The sequence below is a fragment of the Rhineura floridana genome, chromosome 18 (genome assembly GCF_030035675.1).
Source record: "Rhineura floridana isolate rRhiFlo1 chromosome 18, rRhiFlo1.hap2, whole genome shotgun sequence".
Lineage (NCBI taxonomy): Eukaryota > Metazoa > Chordata > Lepidosauria > Squamata > Rhineuridae > Rhineura > Rhineura floridana.
This window is the reverse complement of record NC_084497.1, coordinates 28355449-28372178: the sequence shown is the minus strand read 5'-3', so window position 1 is coordinate 28372178 and position 16730 is coordinate 28355449. Positions and strand designations below refer to the sequence as shown.

Below are 16730 nucleotides of genomic sequence, written 5' to 3'. Positions count from 1 at the left end.
ACTCGGGTCTCTGAGCTGCGTCAGCTTTCAGAGGGATTGAAGAGTTTGGCATCCCAGCTGCTAGCCCCATTTAGCAATTAGAGGTGCATATTTAAAAGGGGGGTGCTCTACCAGAATACCTATTGCTATTCACAACTGGAGTTATAGAGGAAAACAGAACAGCTGCCTTATCGCAGGCATGGAGAGAGAGGGATGTGCACGTCCGTGTGCAGAATCTACCCTACTGTACAAAAGTAATGTTTGCCTTGGTTGCTCTACTCATTCCCCCCCCCATCACCTCCTATCCGATCCTTCTAACTGGAAATGCCAGGGATCGAACCTGCGACTCAGACGCTCTACCACTGAGCTATGCTCTCTTGCCTTAATGCAGGAATCTGCCTTCCACTGAGTCAGATCATTGTTCCATCTAGCTTGGTACTGGAGACATCAAAGGTTCCCTAGTTGTGGTCTGCGGACCACGTGGTCCGCAAGCTTCGTTCCGGGGCTCCATGTCAGTGGATTTCTGGAGATGGGAGATGGCACTGTGTCTGCATTGCTTTTTAATTACTTATACGGTGTTCTGTTGCGTTACAGCCTGGATTCTGTGGGATTAAAATCGCTTAAAGTGGCCCACCAAGATCTTGAACAATTTTCAAGTGATCCACGAGGAAAAACATTTGGGAACCGCTGGTCTACACTGACTGGCAGCGGCTCTACAGGTTTTCAGGCAGGGATCTCTCTCGGCCCTACCTAGAGATGTTGGGGATTGCACATGGGACCTTCTGCATGCCAAGCAGGTGCTCTGCCACCATGCTACGGTCTCTTTCCACACATCTCCCTTGTGCTAAAAACCAAGACGGTGTTTTTTAAATTATTATTATTAAACAAAGCTATCCCCTCTATTTACAGGGACTAAGGAGATATTTAATATGTACTGTAAAACACGTTTCTCTGTGCACACGACCATTTATGTCTTTGTCACGGACGCAACGCCTGCATGAAAACACTTTAAAAGGAAAACTATGGAAGCATCTGCGGGGAAAATGCCTTACTCCGATTCCTGCTCTTCCTCCTCCTTCAGGCATTCAAGGAGACATTCCTCGGATGCCTCCAGTTCCGCCAAGGGGATCCTCAGCAACCAGGTGACATGAGAGAGGAGCACCCTCGTACGGGCATCGTAGGAGCCTGAAATGCAGGGAAACAGCAGAGACGAAGGAGATGGAAATCAAATGTGGCCTGTCGTCACTCTCTGTCTGATAGGATATAATTTCTCCATAATCTATTACCCAGCTGGCTGGACCTCTTACACTTATTGACACCTTCCCTTGCAATTCTACCCACTCTTTCTTTAAGGCAGAGATGGGGAAATCTCCAGTTCTGGCCGAGCCACGCCCACCTGTCCCACACTTGACGCCAGGTGTGTGACAGGTAAAGACATGGTGGGCCTGAAAGAGTGTTTGCAGGCACCGAGAATCAGCAGAGCTGGTTGACTGCAAACCACACAGGCAAAAACAGGTCACCTGATGTCACAACGTCATCAGGTGATTGATGGGAGATACCGTCTTATCAGGAGGTCCATTCTGAACAACATAGGAAGCGGACCTTTAGTGTGGCGGCCCCTACCCTGCGGAATTCCCTCCCCTTGAATATTAGACAGGCGCCATCTCTGCTATCTTTTCGGCGCCCAAGCCTTTTAAGTTGAGACCTATCCCAGTCTGCGTCTGTGTTGGAACTGCTTTTTAAGATGTTCTTAAACCTTCTTTTTTTAAAAATATTTTTAATCTTAGAAGATGTTTTGAAAACTCTTTTTAAGAAACGTTTTTAAAGATGTTTTGTTTTAATGTGTTTTAAAGTTTGTTTTTATGATGTTTTAAAGTTTTTAGTGCTTTTGTTCGCCGCCCTGGGCTCCTGCAGGGATTTCCTCCCTAACTTCCTCCCAGAAGTTAGTCAGTCATTTCTGTTACGAGCAATGGGTCTGCTCTGAACAGCATTGTGTAGAACCCCATGAATGTTATCTGGCTTCCCTTTTGGGCTTTAGACCTTATCCCAAGCTGTGCAGCAAAGCAGACCTACACAATATTTCATTTCCCCCCAATTTGTTATGTCTTTTCCCATTTTAGAGGGTTTTTCTACATGGCATTTTAATGCAAGAGGAAAAATCCATTTTATTTTATTGCATATCAGCAAAAATATTGCAGATCTCTAAGAGATCTGGCCAGTTGGATAATACATTACGATATCAGATATCAGAGACTTAAAAAAAATCAATATTGGATTTAAACAGCTATATTTTTGATAAAGACACATAAAGAAGAAGGGGGAAAACAACACTGAAATCTCACTTACCATCCTTGAGAGAAAACGACACAAGATCCTAAAACAAAAACGAAAGAGGGGGGAAATGAGACATATTTAAAAGGAAAACCATTAAGTGAAGGATTCTGAACTCTCTCTCTCGCTCACACACACACACACCAGTTTAAAACTTAGTTGATCTTTGCAATTGATTTCCTGGCACACCGTGTCCTCTGCAGACAGCAACTGTTAAATTCTCTGACAAACAGCAGACCCACTGAAATTAATGGACGTGACCAACTCGGGCCCATTCATTTCAATGGGTCTACGCTGAGAAGGACTCAGTTGGATACTGTGCAGAGTTAAAACTGTGGGACTTGTTGCCGCAAGAGGCAGTGATGGCCACCAACTTGGATGGCTTTAAAAGGGGGTTAAACAAATTCATGTAGGCCGTCAATGGCTACTAGCCAAGATGGCCATGTTCTGTCTCCAGTGTCAGAAACAGGATCCCTCTGGATGCCTGTTGCTGCGGGCCATGAGTGGCGAGAGCGCTCTTGCCCCCAGGTCCTGCTTGTGGGCTTCCCTTTGGAGCATCTGGCTGGCCACTGTGAGAACAGGGTGCTGGACTGGATGGGCCTCCTTTGGCCTGACCTAGCAGGGCTCTTATGTTGTAATACCTCCCACAGGCTGTCCCCTGAGATTTGCCCGATGCACTGACTTTCCTGCGTTTGCAGTGGGACCCTCCTCTGCGCACAACAGCCGCCGCATGCAGATAAGGCCATATGGACCAGTCCTCCCTCCTCGCAATGGCAGACACCTTTCCGAATCAGGCCGAGGTGCGGCCATCTACTTCAGCCCCTTGGTTCTAATGACGGCCAGCCAGAGGCCTGTGGGGAAACTCAACAGCAGAGCAATGAAGGCAATGGCCGCCCCCAGCTTGTCCCCAGGATATCAGGGGTATACTGCCTCTGAAGATGGAGGTTCTGTTTTACCATCACACCTGTTGGAAGACAGCCCCTTGGTGATTTTTGCTTAACCCCGTCAGGTTGCAAGCTATCCTCACTCTGTCGCCAAGCTGCCTCTTCAGATTTTGCCCCCGCTTCCTTGATTCGTGGACCTCTCCCCCAAGACTCCAACTTGGGGGAAAGAGGAACATCCCGCCCACTAGCCGAGCTCCTAAACTCGTCTGCTGACACTAGACTGTGACCCCCGAGCTGCAGACTAAGAAGTTAGCGGGAAGGGCGAGATAAGCCTCAGCCCAGAGACAATATTTAGAGAGAGACGCTCCTGCGGAGTGGATACAAGAGAGAGAGGAGAGGTTTGACCAAAGGGGTCATCAGCAAAGCGTATCGATGGAGGGGAAACACAAAAGCAAACACTGAACAGGCTCAAAACCAACCCAGCCTTTTCTCTTAAAAAGGACCAATGCAGACCTGAGAAACCTGGTGCCCTCCAGATGTTGTTGAACTCTAGGTACCAACAACAGCCCCAGCCAGCATGGCCAATGGTTAGGGGCTATGGGAACTGGGGTCCAGTAACATCTGGAGGGCCACAGGTTCCCCACCCCAGCACTGAAAGAAGGGAAACTTGGAATTGAGGTAGTGAGGGGAAGTAATGGCAAGTGATGGTCAGATTTGTGATGGAGGGTAGCAGGGGCAGTAAAGGCAAGTGATGGTCAGATTTGTGATGGATAGCTGGGGCAGTAAAGACAAGTGATGGTCTAGTTCAGGGATGGGGACCCATGGGCCCTCCCAGATGTTGTTGGAGTCCAATCTCCTCCCCCGATCAGCCAGCATGGCCGACGGTTAGGGATGATGGGAGCTGGGGTCCAGCAACATCTGGAGGGCCACAGGTCCCCACCACCTGCTACAATGCAATCTTAGGTTGCCATAGTGCCTAGATCACAGGAAGAAATAGGCCCACTATGTTTTATGCTGGATAGGTGTCGCCTCTGGAGGGCTGTGTCCAGTTCTAGGGGCCATGCTGACATCGACAAACTGGAGCATGTCCAGAGAAGGGCAGCCAGGATGGTGATAAACCGAGGCCTCTGAGGAACAATTGAAAAAGCTGGGTATGTTTTGCCTGGGGGAGAGAAACGAAGGAGAGGCACGGCAGCACCTTTCAAATATCAGAAGTGCCGTCACTCGGAGGACGGAGAGGATTTGTCGTCTGTTGCTCCAGAGCAGGGGGGGTGGAGAAAACGTTTCCCAGCCCGAGGGCCATGTCCCCTTCTGGGCAACTTGCCGGGGGCCACATGCCAGTAGTGAGCAGGGCCAGAGGCAAAACTTGGCAACAAAGGTAAATTTTACCATAGTTACAGCAGCTCGTTTCTACACAAACTCTCTTTCGCACATGCCCCACTCTATCCAGGCAAGCAGTATCGGAGCTCAAGGACATGTACCAGCCAGGAAAAAAGACTCAAGCAGCACAGGAAGCAAAGCCAGGGGAGAAGACATGGCGTGAGGAGTCCCGAGGGCCAGGCAGAGAGGCTTACAGGGCCAGGCAGACCGGCTCGGAGTAACTTTATTTACAAAGCTGGTGCGAAGCGGAGAAGAGAGAAATGGAGTCAGCTTGCCTGCGTGATGACGCTGGGCTCCTCTTCCACAAGCGGCTCCTTCAAAAGGATCCGAGCAAAGGTCTCCGTCCCTTCGCCTCCCAAGCCGCCGGTGAACGCCAGCATGGCAGGAAGAACGGCGTCCGAGAGCTCGAGCCATTTCACCAGGCTCTGGACAAATCCTGTCCTGTATGACCTTCAACAGAAAAAACACAAAACAAACAGCGGAAGCCAGGGGGACTGTCACCATTAGCCATTGGGGAAACTAAGTCACACTGCCATCACTTTTTTCTTCTCTCTCTCTCTTTTTTTCTAAAAAAATCCACTGCCTGTGGACTGCTTAGAAGTGGTCAGGAGATCTTGGCGAACACACCAATGCACGGAGATCATGACTGGGAAACCAGCTGCCGCAGGATCTTAACGCGTGTCAGAGCATTTGCAAGATCAGGACTGTATAAGCTGCCTTATATACTGAGTCAGAGCTTTGGTTCACCTAGCTCAGCACTGCCTACACTGACCGGCAGCAGCTCCCCAGGGTTTCAGACAGGGGACAGTCCCAGCCCTTCTTGGAGATGCTGCCATTGGGGATTGAACCGGAGACCTTCCGCATCGCAAAGCAGATGCTCTATCACTGATCTATGGCCCTTTCCCTAACAAGCTGCCTTAGACCATCTACCTCAGTATTACCAGCACAGACTGGCAGCAGCTCTCCAAGGTCTCAAATACCGGCCTTTCCCAGCTCTACCCAGAGATGCCGTGAAAAGTCCGGGATATCCTTCACGCACAGCACCTTCACCCATTGCTAGGCCAAGGTCAGCCTTTTAAAATGTATATATTTATCCTGCTTTTCCTCTTAGGAGTTCAAGGTGACGCACGAGGGTTCTCCTCCCCTCATTATCTTCATAACAGCCCTGTGAGGAAGGTTAAGCAGAGGGATGCTGGTTGGCTCAAAGCCACCCACCCGTGGTGCCCTCCCGGTACTGTAAACTACAACACCCATCATTCCCAGCCAGAGACACATGGGAGTTGTGGACTGTCATCTTCTGAAAGGCACCATGCTGGCAACCCCTGAATTATGGCGCCTGGGCACATTCTCTGGGGCAACGAGCACAAACCAGACCAAAGCTTGGATTCTTGTCTACGCCAAAGGACTTACTTTTCCTCTTCCTCAGGAAACAGCGAGGCCAAAGATACTGCGCAGAGAGCCGCATAGGCAAACTTCCCCGGCTCGCCCAGCTGCCGGCCCACACATTCAGACGGCTCCTCTCTTTCCGGCTGCTGCTGACGCGGCGACCCCTTTCCCCAGGGCCTCCAGTGGTGCGGGTGGTTGGCCGCCATTTTCACCAGCTGCTGGAAACACAGAGATATATTGGGAATAAGCAAGAGGAAGAATGTATGAAGAGCCCTACGGGGGCATGTGCAACCTGATGCATTTGAGAATGCTGGGTGAGAACCTGGCACTGGCAAAATCTTTGAATTTTGTGGCTGTCCATGTACTTTTAAATTACATTCTGGTTATACGGGGATTAACGGCAGGGCAACAAGAATGGACTTCATGTGCCCTAATGGTCTCTAAGCGACTTGTACTTCAAGCCTGGAAAGACAAATACCCGCCAACTAGAGAGCCAGTGTGGCGTAGTGGTTAAGGTGTTGGACTACAACCTGGGAGACCAGGGTTCGAATCCCCACACAGCCCTGAAGCTCACTGGGTGACCTTGGGCCAGTCACTGCCTCTCAGCCTCATGAAAACCCTATTCGTAGGGTTGCCATAAGTTGGAATCGACTTGAGGGCAGTACACACACACATGATGCAATAGTTTTATGACCTAAACACCCTTGCTATAGTTGAGCGTACCTTCTATAAACAGCAACTTTGTCCGGATGTATATGTGGACATTTGGATGGCATATATCGATCTATATGTGCACGCTAAAATTAAAGTATAGATGTGTTAATGTTAGGTGACAGGTTCTTTCTTCCTTTCCCTTCATTTTTCTTCTTAATGAAATTGTAATTTAAAAAAAAGAAAATGCTAATCTTACTGGGATTAGGAGCTGCTGATTTGTACATGAGACTTGCTTTGGAGGGGCTTTCTGATTTAACAGGAATCTGTGGTCACCTCTACCCCACACTTCTAAAACACTGTTGTATCAGTCGTGGAGAACCCTGGCAACTGTTGTTTGTTAAGGGTGCCGGGAATTATAGCCCTGTGAGGTCAGCACTCTTAACAAGTTCCTCGGGATCCTCCAAAAGTGGTATAATTAGCATTACAAATGTACAGCGCGGGTGTGACCTGTATTAACATAAACCTGGCGTGCTGGGCTGTGACAGTCTCAAAAGTGCAGCTGGGCACCTGCACGTCACAATTTCCGTATCCTTATTGCCAAGGGATTGCAGGGCCTGTAATGGTATGTTGTACATTGATTGTTTTAAAACTGTCCATAAACTTCTTTTCATAAAAAAAAAAAAAAAGACTGGTTAGACGGCAGAGATTAGGGCTCCATCTGCACAATACATTTAGAGCACTATGACATCACTTTATAAACAGGCATGGCTTCCCCCAAAGAATCCTGGGAACTGTAGTTTGCCAAGAATTGCGAGGAGACCCCCAATTCCCCTTCCCAGAGTTCTCAGCGCCATTCACCAATGACAGCTCCCAGGATTCTTTTGGGGAAGCTGTGACAATTTAAAGTGGCATTATAGTGCTTGAAACGTATAGTGTACGGGGGCCTACATCAAATTAACTTATAGGAGGTAAGGTTTTGGTTGTTCTTAATTTTTTAAATGCCGTATTTTAAAATTGTTGTAATCTGCCCTGGACCTCTAGGTGAAAGACAGGTAAAATGATATTGATAATAATGTTAATATCATCATCAATAATCATCATCATCATCCTGATCTTGATGCAGGAGCGGTTTGACCATGGAACCAATGGCTTTAGAGGGGAGGTGGTCTCGCCAAGCAGAGGCCAGATGGCAATCTGTGGGGGATCCCCTAGTTCTGGATTGGCGGTGCTTGTCAACCAACCCTCTCCAAATCTATGAATTCTGAGGGAGAAGTGTCTTGGCCGACAAGGTGGTGTGGAAAGAGCTCCCTGCAGGCAGAGATTTTGAAAACTGCTGATGTAGAGCATGCATAGCCCAGCCCAGTCTATCTTTCCCTCTTAAGAAGGAAATGGGTTGTATGGAAAACATCAGGGAAGGGGCCATAGCTCAGTGGCAGAGCACCTGCTTTGCATGCAGAAGGTCCCAGGTTCAATCCCCATTGGCATCTCCAGAAAGGGCTGGGAGGGACTCCTTGCCTGAAATGTTGCAGAGCTGCTGCTAGTCAGTGTAGACAATACTGCGTGAGATGGACCAAAGGTCTGACTTGGTGCAAGGCAGCTGCCCATCTCCTTTTCTTTTGTACAATGCCACCAACCCACCAGACGAAGGAAAACATTGGACCCTCGCTTTCTAATTATAGCACGCCGCAAATCGGGTGACGCAGCCACATCTTGGAATAGGACCAGCTTCACATTCCCAGGACAGACACCTTGGTCAACCCACAAGGCTCCATGGCCGACGTGGCCATCAGTGTGGCCCACGTGGTGGTCCACGCACTCAGAGGATCACTCCCCCGTGCGTCCCTGGCCCGTTTCTGTGGAAACCGCACATTTTGCAAAGTCCACAAAAGGAAGAAAATAATAAAACCAAATTACTCTCTGGATTGAGCAGGGGGGTAAATGGACAGAATGTTCTCTCTGACATATGCCTGGGGCCTTATCCACATGGCCCTGATAAAAACAGGTTCTAGTTTCAGTCAATGAGGGCTGCAGCAGCCATCGTTGAACACGTTGACTGGTTCTAGCTCAACTTCTTGGCTAAAACTTGCCCATGGGCAGCCGAGCCTAGAGTGGGTGTGCGCATGTATGAACTCTCTTTTCCAATTTACAGACAGTTTCTTTATATGGTTGCCTAGAGGCGATCTCCCCACTCGCCAGAGGTGACCCAGACACATAACAAGCCTGGCTGATACACTCCCTTTAGTATGGGGAGAGCCGTACCTCAGCTCCTTTGCATGCAGAAGGTCCCCGGTTCAATCTCCGGCAGCATCTCAAGGTAGGGCTGGGAGAGCCTCCCCATCTGAAACCCTGAAGAGCTGCTGCCAGTCAGTGTAGACAGTACTGAGCTAGATGGATCAATAGTCTGTTCCTGCAGAAGACAGGTTCCTTGGCTGACTTTTGCTTTCCTCTCTCTTTTTTTCTGTACATCTTAATCTCTCAACACCTGGCTCCTCACCGGTGCACAGTGGTCCATGGTGTGTTCTCCCAAATATCCTTACAGATCAACCAGTTTACTTCCTGGAAAGAGGTGACCTTAGGCTTCCAGCAAGCTCCTAAAGGTTTTGTTTATTTTCATTCTCTCTCTCTCTCGGCTCATTTGTTTTTAAAATGACCTCCCAGTTCTTGACATTACCTTGAAGGACAGTTCACAATCTGTGCGTCTTGATAATGTAAACACTGGCAACAGTAAAAACACACACCTCACAATCTCGTCTGTGTGTGCACACACCCCTTTACCGCATCAAATCCAAACAGAGGGAACCTTGTGCAAGGACTTCAGACTGACTTTGAGAGCTTGCTAAAACTCTTCCCCCCCCCGTCTCTATTTTCCACCTTCTGCCAAACAATTTTGAAGTGACTCTTGGGACAAGTTTTCGTGTCAAGGTTTAGCACAGGACTGCATCCCCCCTCCTGTGAAGTGGCTTTCAAAGAGGGTTAGACAAATACATGGAAGATAAAGCTATCAATGGCTGGCTTTGGAATACCAGCTGCAGGAAACCGCAGGAGGGGAGAGTTGCTCTTGCGCTCCGGTCCTGCTTGCGGGCTTCCCTTTGGGGCATCTGGTTGGCCACTGGGTGAACAGGATGCCGGACCAGAAGGCCACTGGCCTGATCCAGCAGTCAGGCTCTTCTAAAGTTCTTACGTTCACTTTCAACTCAGCAAATTATAAACTCCCCGGTCTGTTCATCGTATCGCTGGCAGAAAATAAATGGACTATCAAGAAGCTGCCTTGCAACTGCAGTATAAATCAATAGGGACTAGCTGCATGACAAATTCATTTCAGTGGCCCACCAAGAGCCTCAGCAGTTTTCAAGTAGTCTGTGTGTGGGTGATTCTTAGCTTTATACAGTAGGCTACATTCCAGCCACATGAAAGGTGGGAAGGGCCATAGGTTAGGTGGTGGAACATCTGCTTTGCATGTAGAAGGTCCCAGGCTCCAGTCAGTGTAGTAGACAGTACTGAGCTAGATGGCATTTGGCACCCAGGCTTGAGGTCCTCTCTCCCTGCTATACCTTAATTCTTTTTAAAACTTCAGGCTTAATTGCAATTGACAATGCTTTCCTCTGACCTCATCAGTTTCACAGTAGTTCTCAACTTTTCCATCTACAGACCACTAGAAAATTGCTGGGGGTCTATTTCTTAGGTTGGTGTTTTATCTTATGCAGTTTGAGTTCCACGGCACTCCACGGAATTCAAACGCCGAGTGCTCTTCACAGACATGCCTCCGGGGACCACTTGAATGAACCTCACGGACCAGTGGTTTGCAGACCACCGTTTCGGAACCCCCGGCTGAGGGAAATAGCAGCGATGCAGGGGGTGAGGGTGCCAAGGCAGAAGAGAAAAGGAGGGGAGGTTAAACACCATCGCCAACCATTTAGTGATGGGGTTGCATCTCTGACTCACTGCAAAGCATTATGAATCGGGTCTAGAGCAAAGGATTCTCTTCTCCCGGGCCTGCAGGTGCAGTGACATTTAGAGTGGGAGAAATGTTAAAATTCCCCAAAGGGCGGGAGCCTGCCTAACTGAAGTTATCATTACAGTGCATTAAAATGCATGTGGGATTTCAGCTTTACAGCAGGTAAAATGAGTCCTTGGAGGGAGGGAGGCTCTGAGGCACTAATTCTGGGTGCAAGAACAGTAGTGTTTAGAAGCCCCTATATGATGCGATGCGTTGAAAGGTTGCAGACCCCCTCCAAGTGGACAAACCATTCTGTTCATATCTATCCTTCCATTTTATTTTAAAAGATTGTTTTCAAACTGTCCAGCTGTCTCTTAACATCAGCAGCGGAAAAACAAGGAGGGCGGCAGTCAAGGGGCTTATCACAACCACAGCGGGATGCTCAAGAGGGACTAGTCACATCCTTTTGGTTTTTTAAAATTGGGAAGCTGCAAAGAGTGGACCACTGACAGACCTACTGACCTTTATAGCCGCTTACTATCCCTTTGGGTCAATGGACTGGGAGCTGCAGTGTTTGCATTTACACCAGCACCCTCCAAGTCTTGAACTGAATGACTTGCAACAGGGGGAGCACAATTATTATTATTTATCATTTATTATTATTAGTCCCTACCCCAAAATACAATAAGTAAATCTCACCTGAAGTCCACTTCCACTGCCTTTTCTTTATCCCCCACTTCCTCCTTTTCCCTAATACTGAGGGAAGGAAATTTGGCGGTGGGGGCAGAAAGGTCCTCCCCCATATCTTAAATTTCTAATGAGGGAGCGCGCCGCCCCTTCTAAATTCCCTTCTCTCCACCTCGCCCCGACACGACAAAGCCCCACCTGGCCGTCCTGGAGATGGAAACGGCCGCACCCGGCCACCGACTCGTTCCCGCCTGAGCAGTCACTCCAGCCCGAGGCTTGGAAAAGCCGGCATAGGCCCACGTTACGCCGACAACTACGGGAAAGAGCGAGTCTGAAAGAGGAGTTCCGGCAGGGGAGCGGCGTAAGCAGCGCAGGGGAAGTGGGAGGCTGCGCAAACCTCGTAGCGAATTGAGGAAGGTGTTATCTGAACTGTGGTCTTAAACTGCTGACTTGCCTTGAAATAGTTTAATTTGGAGGTGGGTGGGGCGTTGTTAAGCATACAAGCAATTTGCATCTAATTTTGGCGAAGCGAGTCGAGAGGGGGTTGTTTAAGATTGCAAAAGTCTGGATTTTTAAAAAAAACAATAGTTTAACTGAATTTTTAAAACTTTTTAAAAAATATATATAATTTTATTTGCAAATTAACATGTTGCACCGTGTTCTTTTCAAGGGATTAAAGCAATCAAGTGTTTAGAAAGGTATAAATTGTACAGTGAAAAATATACAATTCAGGGGGTCCAATGTGGGCCATGAGGCCATTTAAATTGTTTTTAAAAATGTGTTTTTAAATTTGTATATTTGTTTTTAATTGTTGTAAACTGCCTAGAGAGCTTCAGCTATGGGGTGGTATACAAATGAAATAAATAAACAAATTTTCTCCCAAAGCACCCCTGCCTGTCAATCAGGCAGCATCACCTGTGACATCAGCTGATGGGCAGGTGGTTGAGGTTCAGTTCTCCAGGGGCTACAGGTACATGTTCGCAATAAGGAAAAGACCCTTGCAACCAACAGGGCAGGATTCCAGCTTTGTCAGCTGACGAGCGGAGATTAAATTCTGCTCACTTTGGTGGCTGTGGGAGAAAGTCTATGGAATGTGGGTTTCCTTCTGTGGAAAGAAGCGCTTTACCAGTCCGATTGCCACTTTGTCTGAACATAGGGGAGCAATGCCCCTTATGCTGTGGTTGGGAACCCCATGCAAGGAATTTTGACAGGTGGGTTAGATAACCCACCTGTCAATCGTGACATCGTGACGCCATGTGATTGACAGGGGGCCGGCCACACGCACCCTATCAAATTTGGTCCCCAGAGCTGATCCTGATAACCATCTGGCACCATGGAGTCAAAAGTGTTCCTCACCTCTGCCCTAAAAAGACTGAGAGTTCACTTATGGCAGGGAGTTTATATAAGGCCTCCAGCCAATCCAGAGTCCAGTGGCTCAGCCCAGTCAGGTTTCTCGAAAACATAGCTAAGAGTTAGTGGAGTTTACTGTTGCCCACATCACTAAGGCTGAAAATCCTAAATAGGCTTTCATGGACCACTGAGCACAATGTGATTCACTTCTGAGTAGCCATCCCCTGGATTGTGCTGTTAGAATTCAGCTGAGAGGGATGCCTTTGAACCGCAATGGGCGGTTGCCAATTGACCAGGAGAAAGCTATGCCAGATTGCTCTTATGCCTTTAACAGCAGCCTACCCTACAGGAATCAGCAGATGAAGCTTGTTACAGCATGGAAATTAGCAAGCGGTTAGGGTTAGGTCTGCAGGAGTGGTGACTCACGTAGAAGCTGGCAATGCCATCTGCAATAATTTGCCTTCAGGCAAACAGCCCTTGTACACTCTGCCTCCATGCCCTTCAACAATGCCTGCAAAATAGGCAGAGATTAACACAGAAGAAAACATTTTCCTTCACAGAGATTGGACCCGTTTGACTCTTGCTAGGTAGCCGGGCAGTAACTGAGTGTTCTTTGTTGTGACCGTGCATGGCCTTTGAAGACAAGTCCTTTGTCAGAGATGGGGCACGGAAGAAAATGAGACACACAAACTCCCAAGAAAAAATTACCTTTATACAGATCAAAACCTATTAAATATATACACTTAAAAACAACAATGTTTGTTGGACACAATACATTTTGACAATACTGAGTGTTTCAAGTGCCGTCATTCGCAAGGAAGCCTGAGTGGCGTTTGTGCTGAGTTATGAGAACATGATTCTTTGTTCCTCAAAATCTTTGCACAAGAACAAGCCCACTTTACGTTGAATGATACTGGGAGACCTGGTCCCTGTCATCCGTGGATGGGGCACCCGTGGCCCTTCAGATCTCATGGGAACTCCAGCTCCCCTCTTAATCCCTAACCATTGGTCATACTGGTTGCTGGAAGTAGAGTCCCAGAACGTCTGGAGGGGAGACACGTTCCCCTACTTGGTGTAGTCAAGCACACAGAAAAAGGTATTATAATCTCCATTTTGTCTGTGAAGTGTATGTTGGACAAGATAAAGACAGCCTGGCCAAGACTACAAGCGGGGGAATTAATGAGCAACTCATATTAAGTGGTTCATAAGGATGCAAGAAAAGCCCTGGTTTGATCTATTTAGGCCACAGGTGGCTGACCTTCAACTCTCATTAGCCTCGGCCAGCATGACCAATGGTCAGGGACGGTGGGACTTGTACTCCAGCAACATTTGGGGGAGGCAGTTCTCCAACCCTGCTCTAGGCGTACCTAGCCCAGCATTTTGTTCTCATCATGGCCAGCCAGATGCCTCTGAGGAAGCCTCACAAAGCCGCACATGACGGCAACAACCTCCCCCTTGCTTGCCTTCCCAACAGTAAGCAAAGATAGCCAGGATCTGAGCATGGAGGTTCCATTTAGCCAACATGATTAACAGCCATTTAACAGTCTTACCCTCCTTGGTCCTCCTTTTTCAAGCCTTTATTTTGTGGATCTGAAACAGAGTCATGAACATTTGGGGGCAACACATCTTTAAATGAAGCCCTTTGTGTGTTTTTGGTCTGGACAACACGAAATCAAACCAAAATCAACAGAGAACAGTGTGTGTGCATATGTGTGTACATTCCTGCCGTGCTGCATGAGGGACTGTGCATCAAAGGACACAAATACCAGAGAGCATTTTAGCAAATGCGTTACCCGTTTCCCTTCTTGCCCTTGGTCTCTTGTCCAGCCACAAGGCCCGTCTGACTGATCTGTACATTGACCTGAAGCAGAGACGCCTCTGCGAGTCCTTCTTCCAGTAGCTGATGACAGATGTCCTGCTCAGGGTCCCAGAGAGACAGAGAGGATGCTTCCAGCAGCTACCATTTCGTAGAGCCCATAGATTCCTGGCCCACCATCGTACGAGAAAACTATACAGTCTTTTCAGGCAACTGACACAACCTGGCTCTCCTTCTTCCTCCAGGAAGGCAGCGAAAGATCGGAACATCTCCAGCTGGGGTTGCAACAAAGCACCACCGACATGATGAGCCCCAGAACAACGACAAAACAAAGGGCCCACTTCAGCAATCCTGTGTACATAAAAGGGAGGACAAGGGCAATGAGAATTGCAGCCAGGAGGAAGAGGAGCACCAGCCTCTTGGCAGCTGCCCGGTTGGTCCCTACGCCGGCGAGGTTTCCGGAGACAGGCCGGCAGTTAGCGTCGCTCGCGCCAGGAGAGTCCGGCGGGCAGGGCACCGCAGCGTCCAGCTCGGGGCCTTCCAGACGGCCCACCACATCCTCTTTGTCGCGAAGGCTGCAGATGAGGCCGCCAAAGACAACGGTGGCTTTTCGGCAGAGCGGGCAGCTGATGATCCAGGTGTGGTCTTCATTCCGCAAGATGAGCTTCAGGCAGACGGCGCAGAAGGCATGCTGGCAGGCCAGGACTTTCGGCAGCCGGCAAGCGCTGTACCTGTTGCAGCAGATGAGACAATCCATGTCGGCAATCGAGACTTTGGACGGACGCGGCTGGTGCAGATCGGTGGCCGGGGTGTTACAAGGCTCCGCGGCAATCAAAGGGGCTGGCTTTGGAGATGCTGAATGGACCGTTCCTGGAGCTTCTATTTGGGCAGCATTGGGACTGGGATCTTCCACGGCAGGTGAACCACAAGACCCATCCTCTTCTACAGAGTCTGTGGCATATCCTGGACAACTGTCCATATGGAGTGTTGGCCCTTTGCAAGACTCTGGCTGGTTCATTTCTGCAGGATTCCCTTTTGCTGTCACTAGCTGGTCCATCTCGCCATCCGGACAGACAGCTTCATTCTCAATGTCTAAACTATCCCTTGAGCCTTCCATGGGAGAAAACAGCTGTTGCCTCAATGGCGACAGAGCAGCCCTTGCAAATTGTGTTTGTGGATTTGACAGCTCCTCTTATAAAGGCGCTTTGTCCCGTCAACACAGAACGAAGGCTTTGTTTGCTCTCCGAATATCCCGCCTGCGCTAGGAAAGGCAGTGACGTCGTGTGTGTAGTTTGTTTTTTTAAAAGAGAGGGATCAACGTTAATCAATAACTCCAACGGCCACAGAATTTTATGATGCCTGATAACACCACTGGGTAATTCTCGTCCAAAAGAGCAAACCTTTCTTTTGTAAAACTGGAAAACAAAAACTTAGGAAGGACGCTTGAGAACTGCAGAGAAGGTGGCGTCAGTGTTTAAAATCGCTCCAGGCAAGCAGGAAGCAAATTCAGAGAGTCAGAAGGGTTTGGAGGGATCCTGAGATGGGTTAATCGATACGTTTATTTGGACTATGGTTATGACAACAAGATTGTTATTATTATTAACGAGATGGATTAATCAACATGTTTATTTGGAGAAAAATTGATAGATATATTTCTTAAAGAATTGAAACCTCTCTTTGACTTTTTGTGGAAAGAATAAAGTAATGTTTATGAGATTTGATGATTAATTAAGATAACTACTGGAGGAAAGTGATTTTATAATATAATTTAAGAGACAGGATTGTTATATATTGTAGACCTATAACTGATCTGCGACAAATGGGAAGTCAGCATTTTATTTTTTTGTTTAATCATTTTTGTTTTGTTTTGTTTTTTGTCTTGGAATGTTTTATGACTTTGTTTTGTTTGTTTTATGAAAATTTGAATAAAAATTATTGTAAAAAAAAAAAGAAGGGTTTGGAGGGATCCACAGACATAGTTCTCAGCAGAGCGGAAAATTCCACACACATTCCAAATTTGGGTCAAAATGACACCTCTCTCTTTTTGATATTTCAAATAACTTCGGTTTTTGTTTGTAAAACTCAATGCACTTTTAGAAAATCTTAAAAGTCCTGGTGATGACTTGAAGGAGACTTCGAAAAGGAGATCACCTAAAGTGATAAATTGCCAGATTCAAAGAAATACCGGTGAGGCTTGCATGTGCGCGCTTGACTTTTGGTAAAAAACTTGCAGCATTCTAAATTGGAGATGGTTGTGAAAATAAAACCAAAGATGTTTAAATATGAAAAATGTAGTCAAGTATAAATTGGAGAACATGCCCTTGAC

General features: G+C 47.8%; 2 protein-coding genes across 9 annotated transcripts in view; both read right to left on the bottom strand.

Annotated features, from left to right (window-relative positions):
* TMCO4 (transmembrane and coiled-coil domains 4) overlaps window positions 1-11530 on the bottom strand; it is a 36067-nt gene extending 24537 nt beyond the window's left edge. Inside the window, exons 1-7 of one of the 8 annotated variants that reach the window (XM_061601044.1) lie at window positions 11251-11530; window positions 8874-9021; window positions 6684-6757; window positions 5985-6175; window positions 4850-5024; window positions 2326-2353; window positions 1032-1164 (exon numbers count right to left, since the gene is read on the bottom strand). In XM_061601044.1, the coding sequence (XP_061457028.1) occupies window positions 1032-1164; window positions 2326-2353; window positions 4850-5024; window positions 5985-6166 (518 nt within the window). In that variant the 5' untranslated portion in view covers window positions 6167-6175; window positions 6684-6757; window positions 8874-9021; window positions 11251-11530. Of the gene's footprint in view, window positions 1-1031; window positions 1165-2325; window positions 2354-4849; window positions 5025-5984; window positions 6179-6683; window positions 6758-8873; window positions 9022-11250 lie in introns of all 8 variants that reach the window. The other 7 variants (XM_061601043.1, XM_061601042.1, XM_061601048.1 and 4 more) reach the window with 7 other exon arrangements.
* A 1756-nt stretch (window positions 11531-13286) lies between these two features.
* On the bottom strand, window positions 13287-16020 carry RNF186 (ring finger protein 186). The gene has a single exon (XM_061601002.1). The coding sequence runs from the start codon at window positions 15519-15521 to the stop codon at window positions 14610-14612; it is 912 nt and encodes a 303-aa protein (XP_061456986.1). The 5' UTR covers window positions 15522-16020; the 3' UTR covers window positions 13287-14609.
* Window positions 16021-16730: the final 710 nt, after the last annotated feature.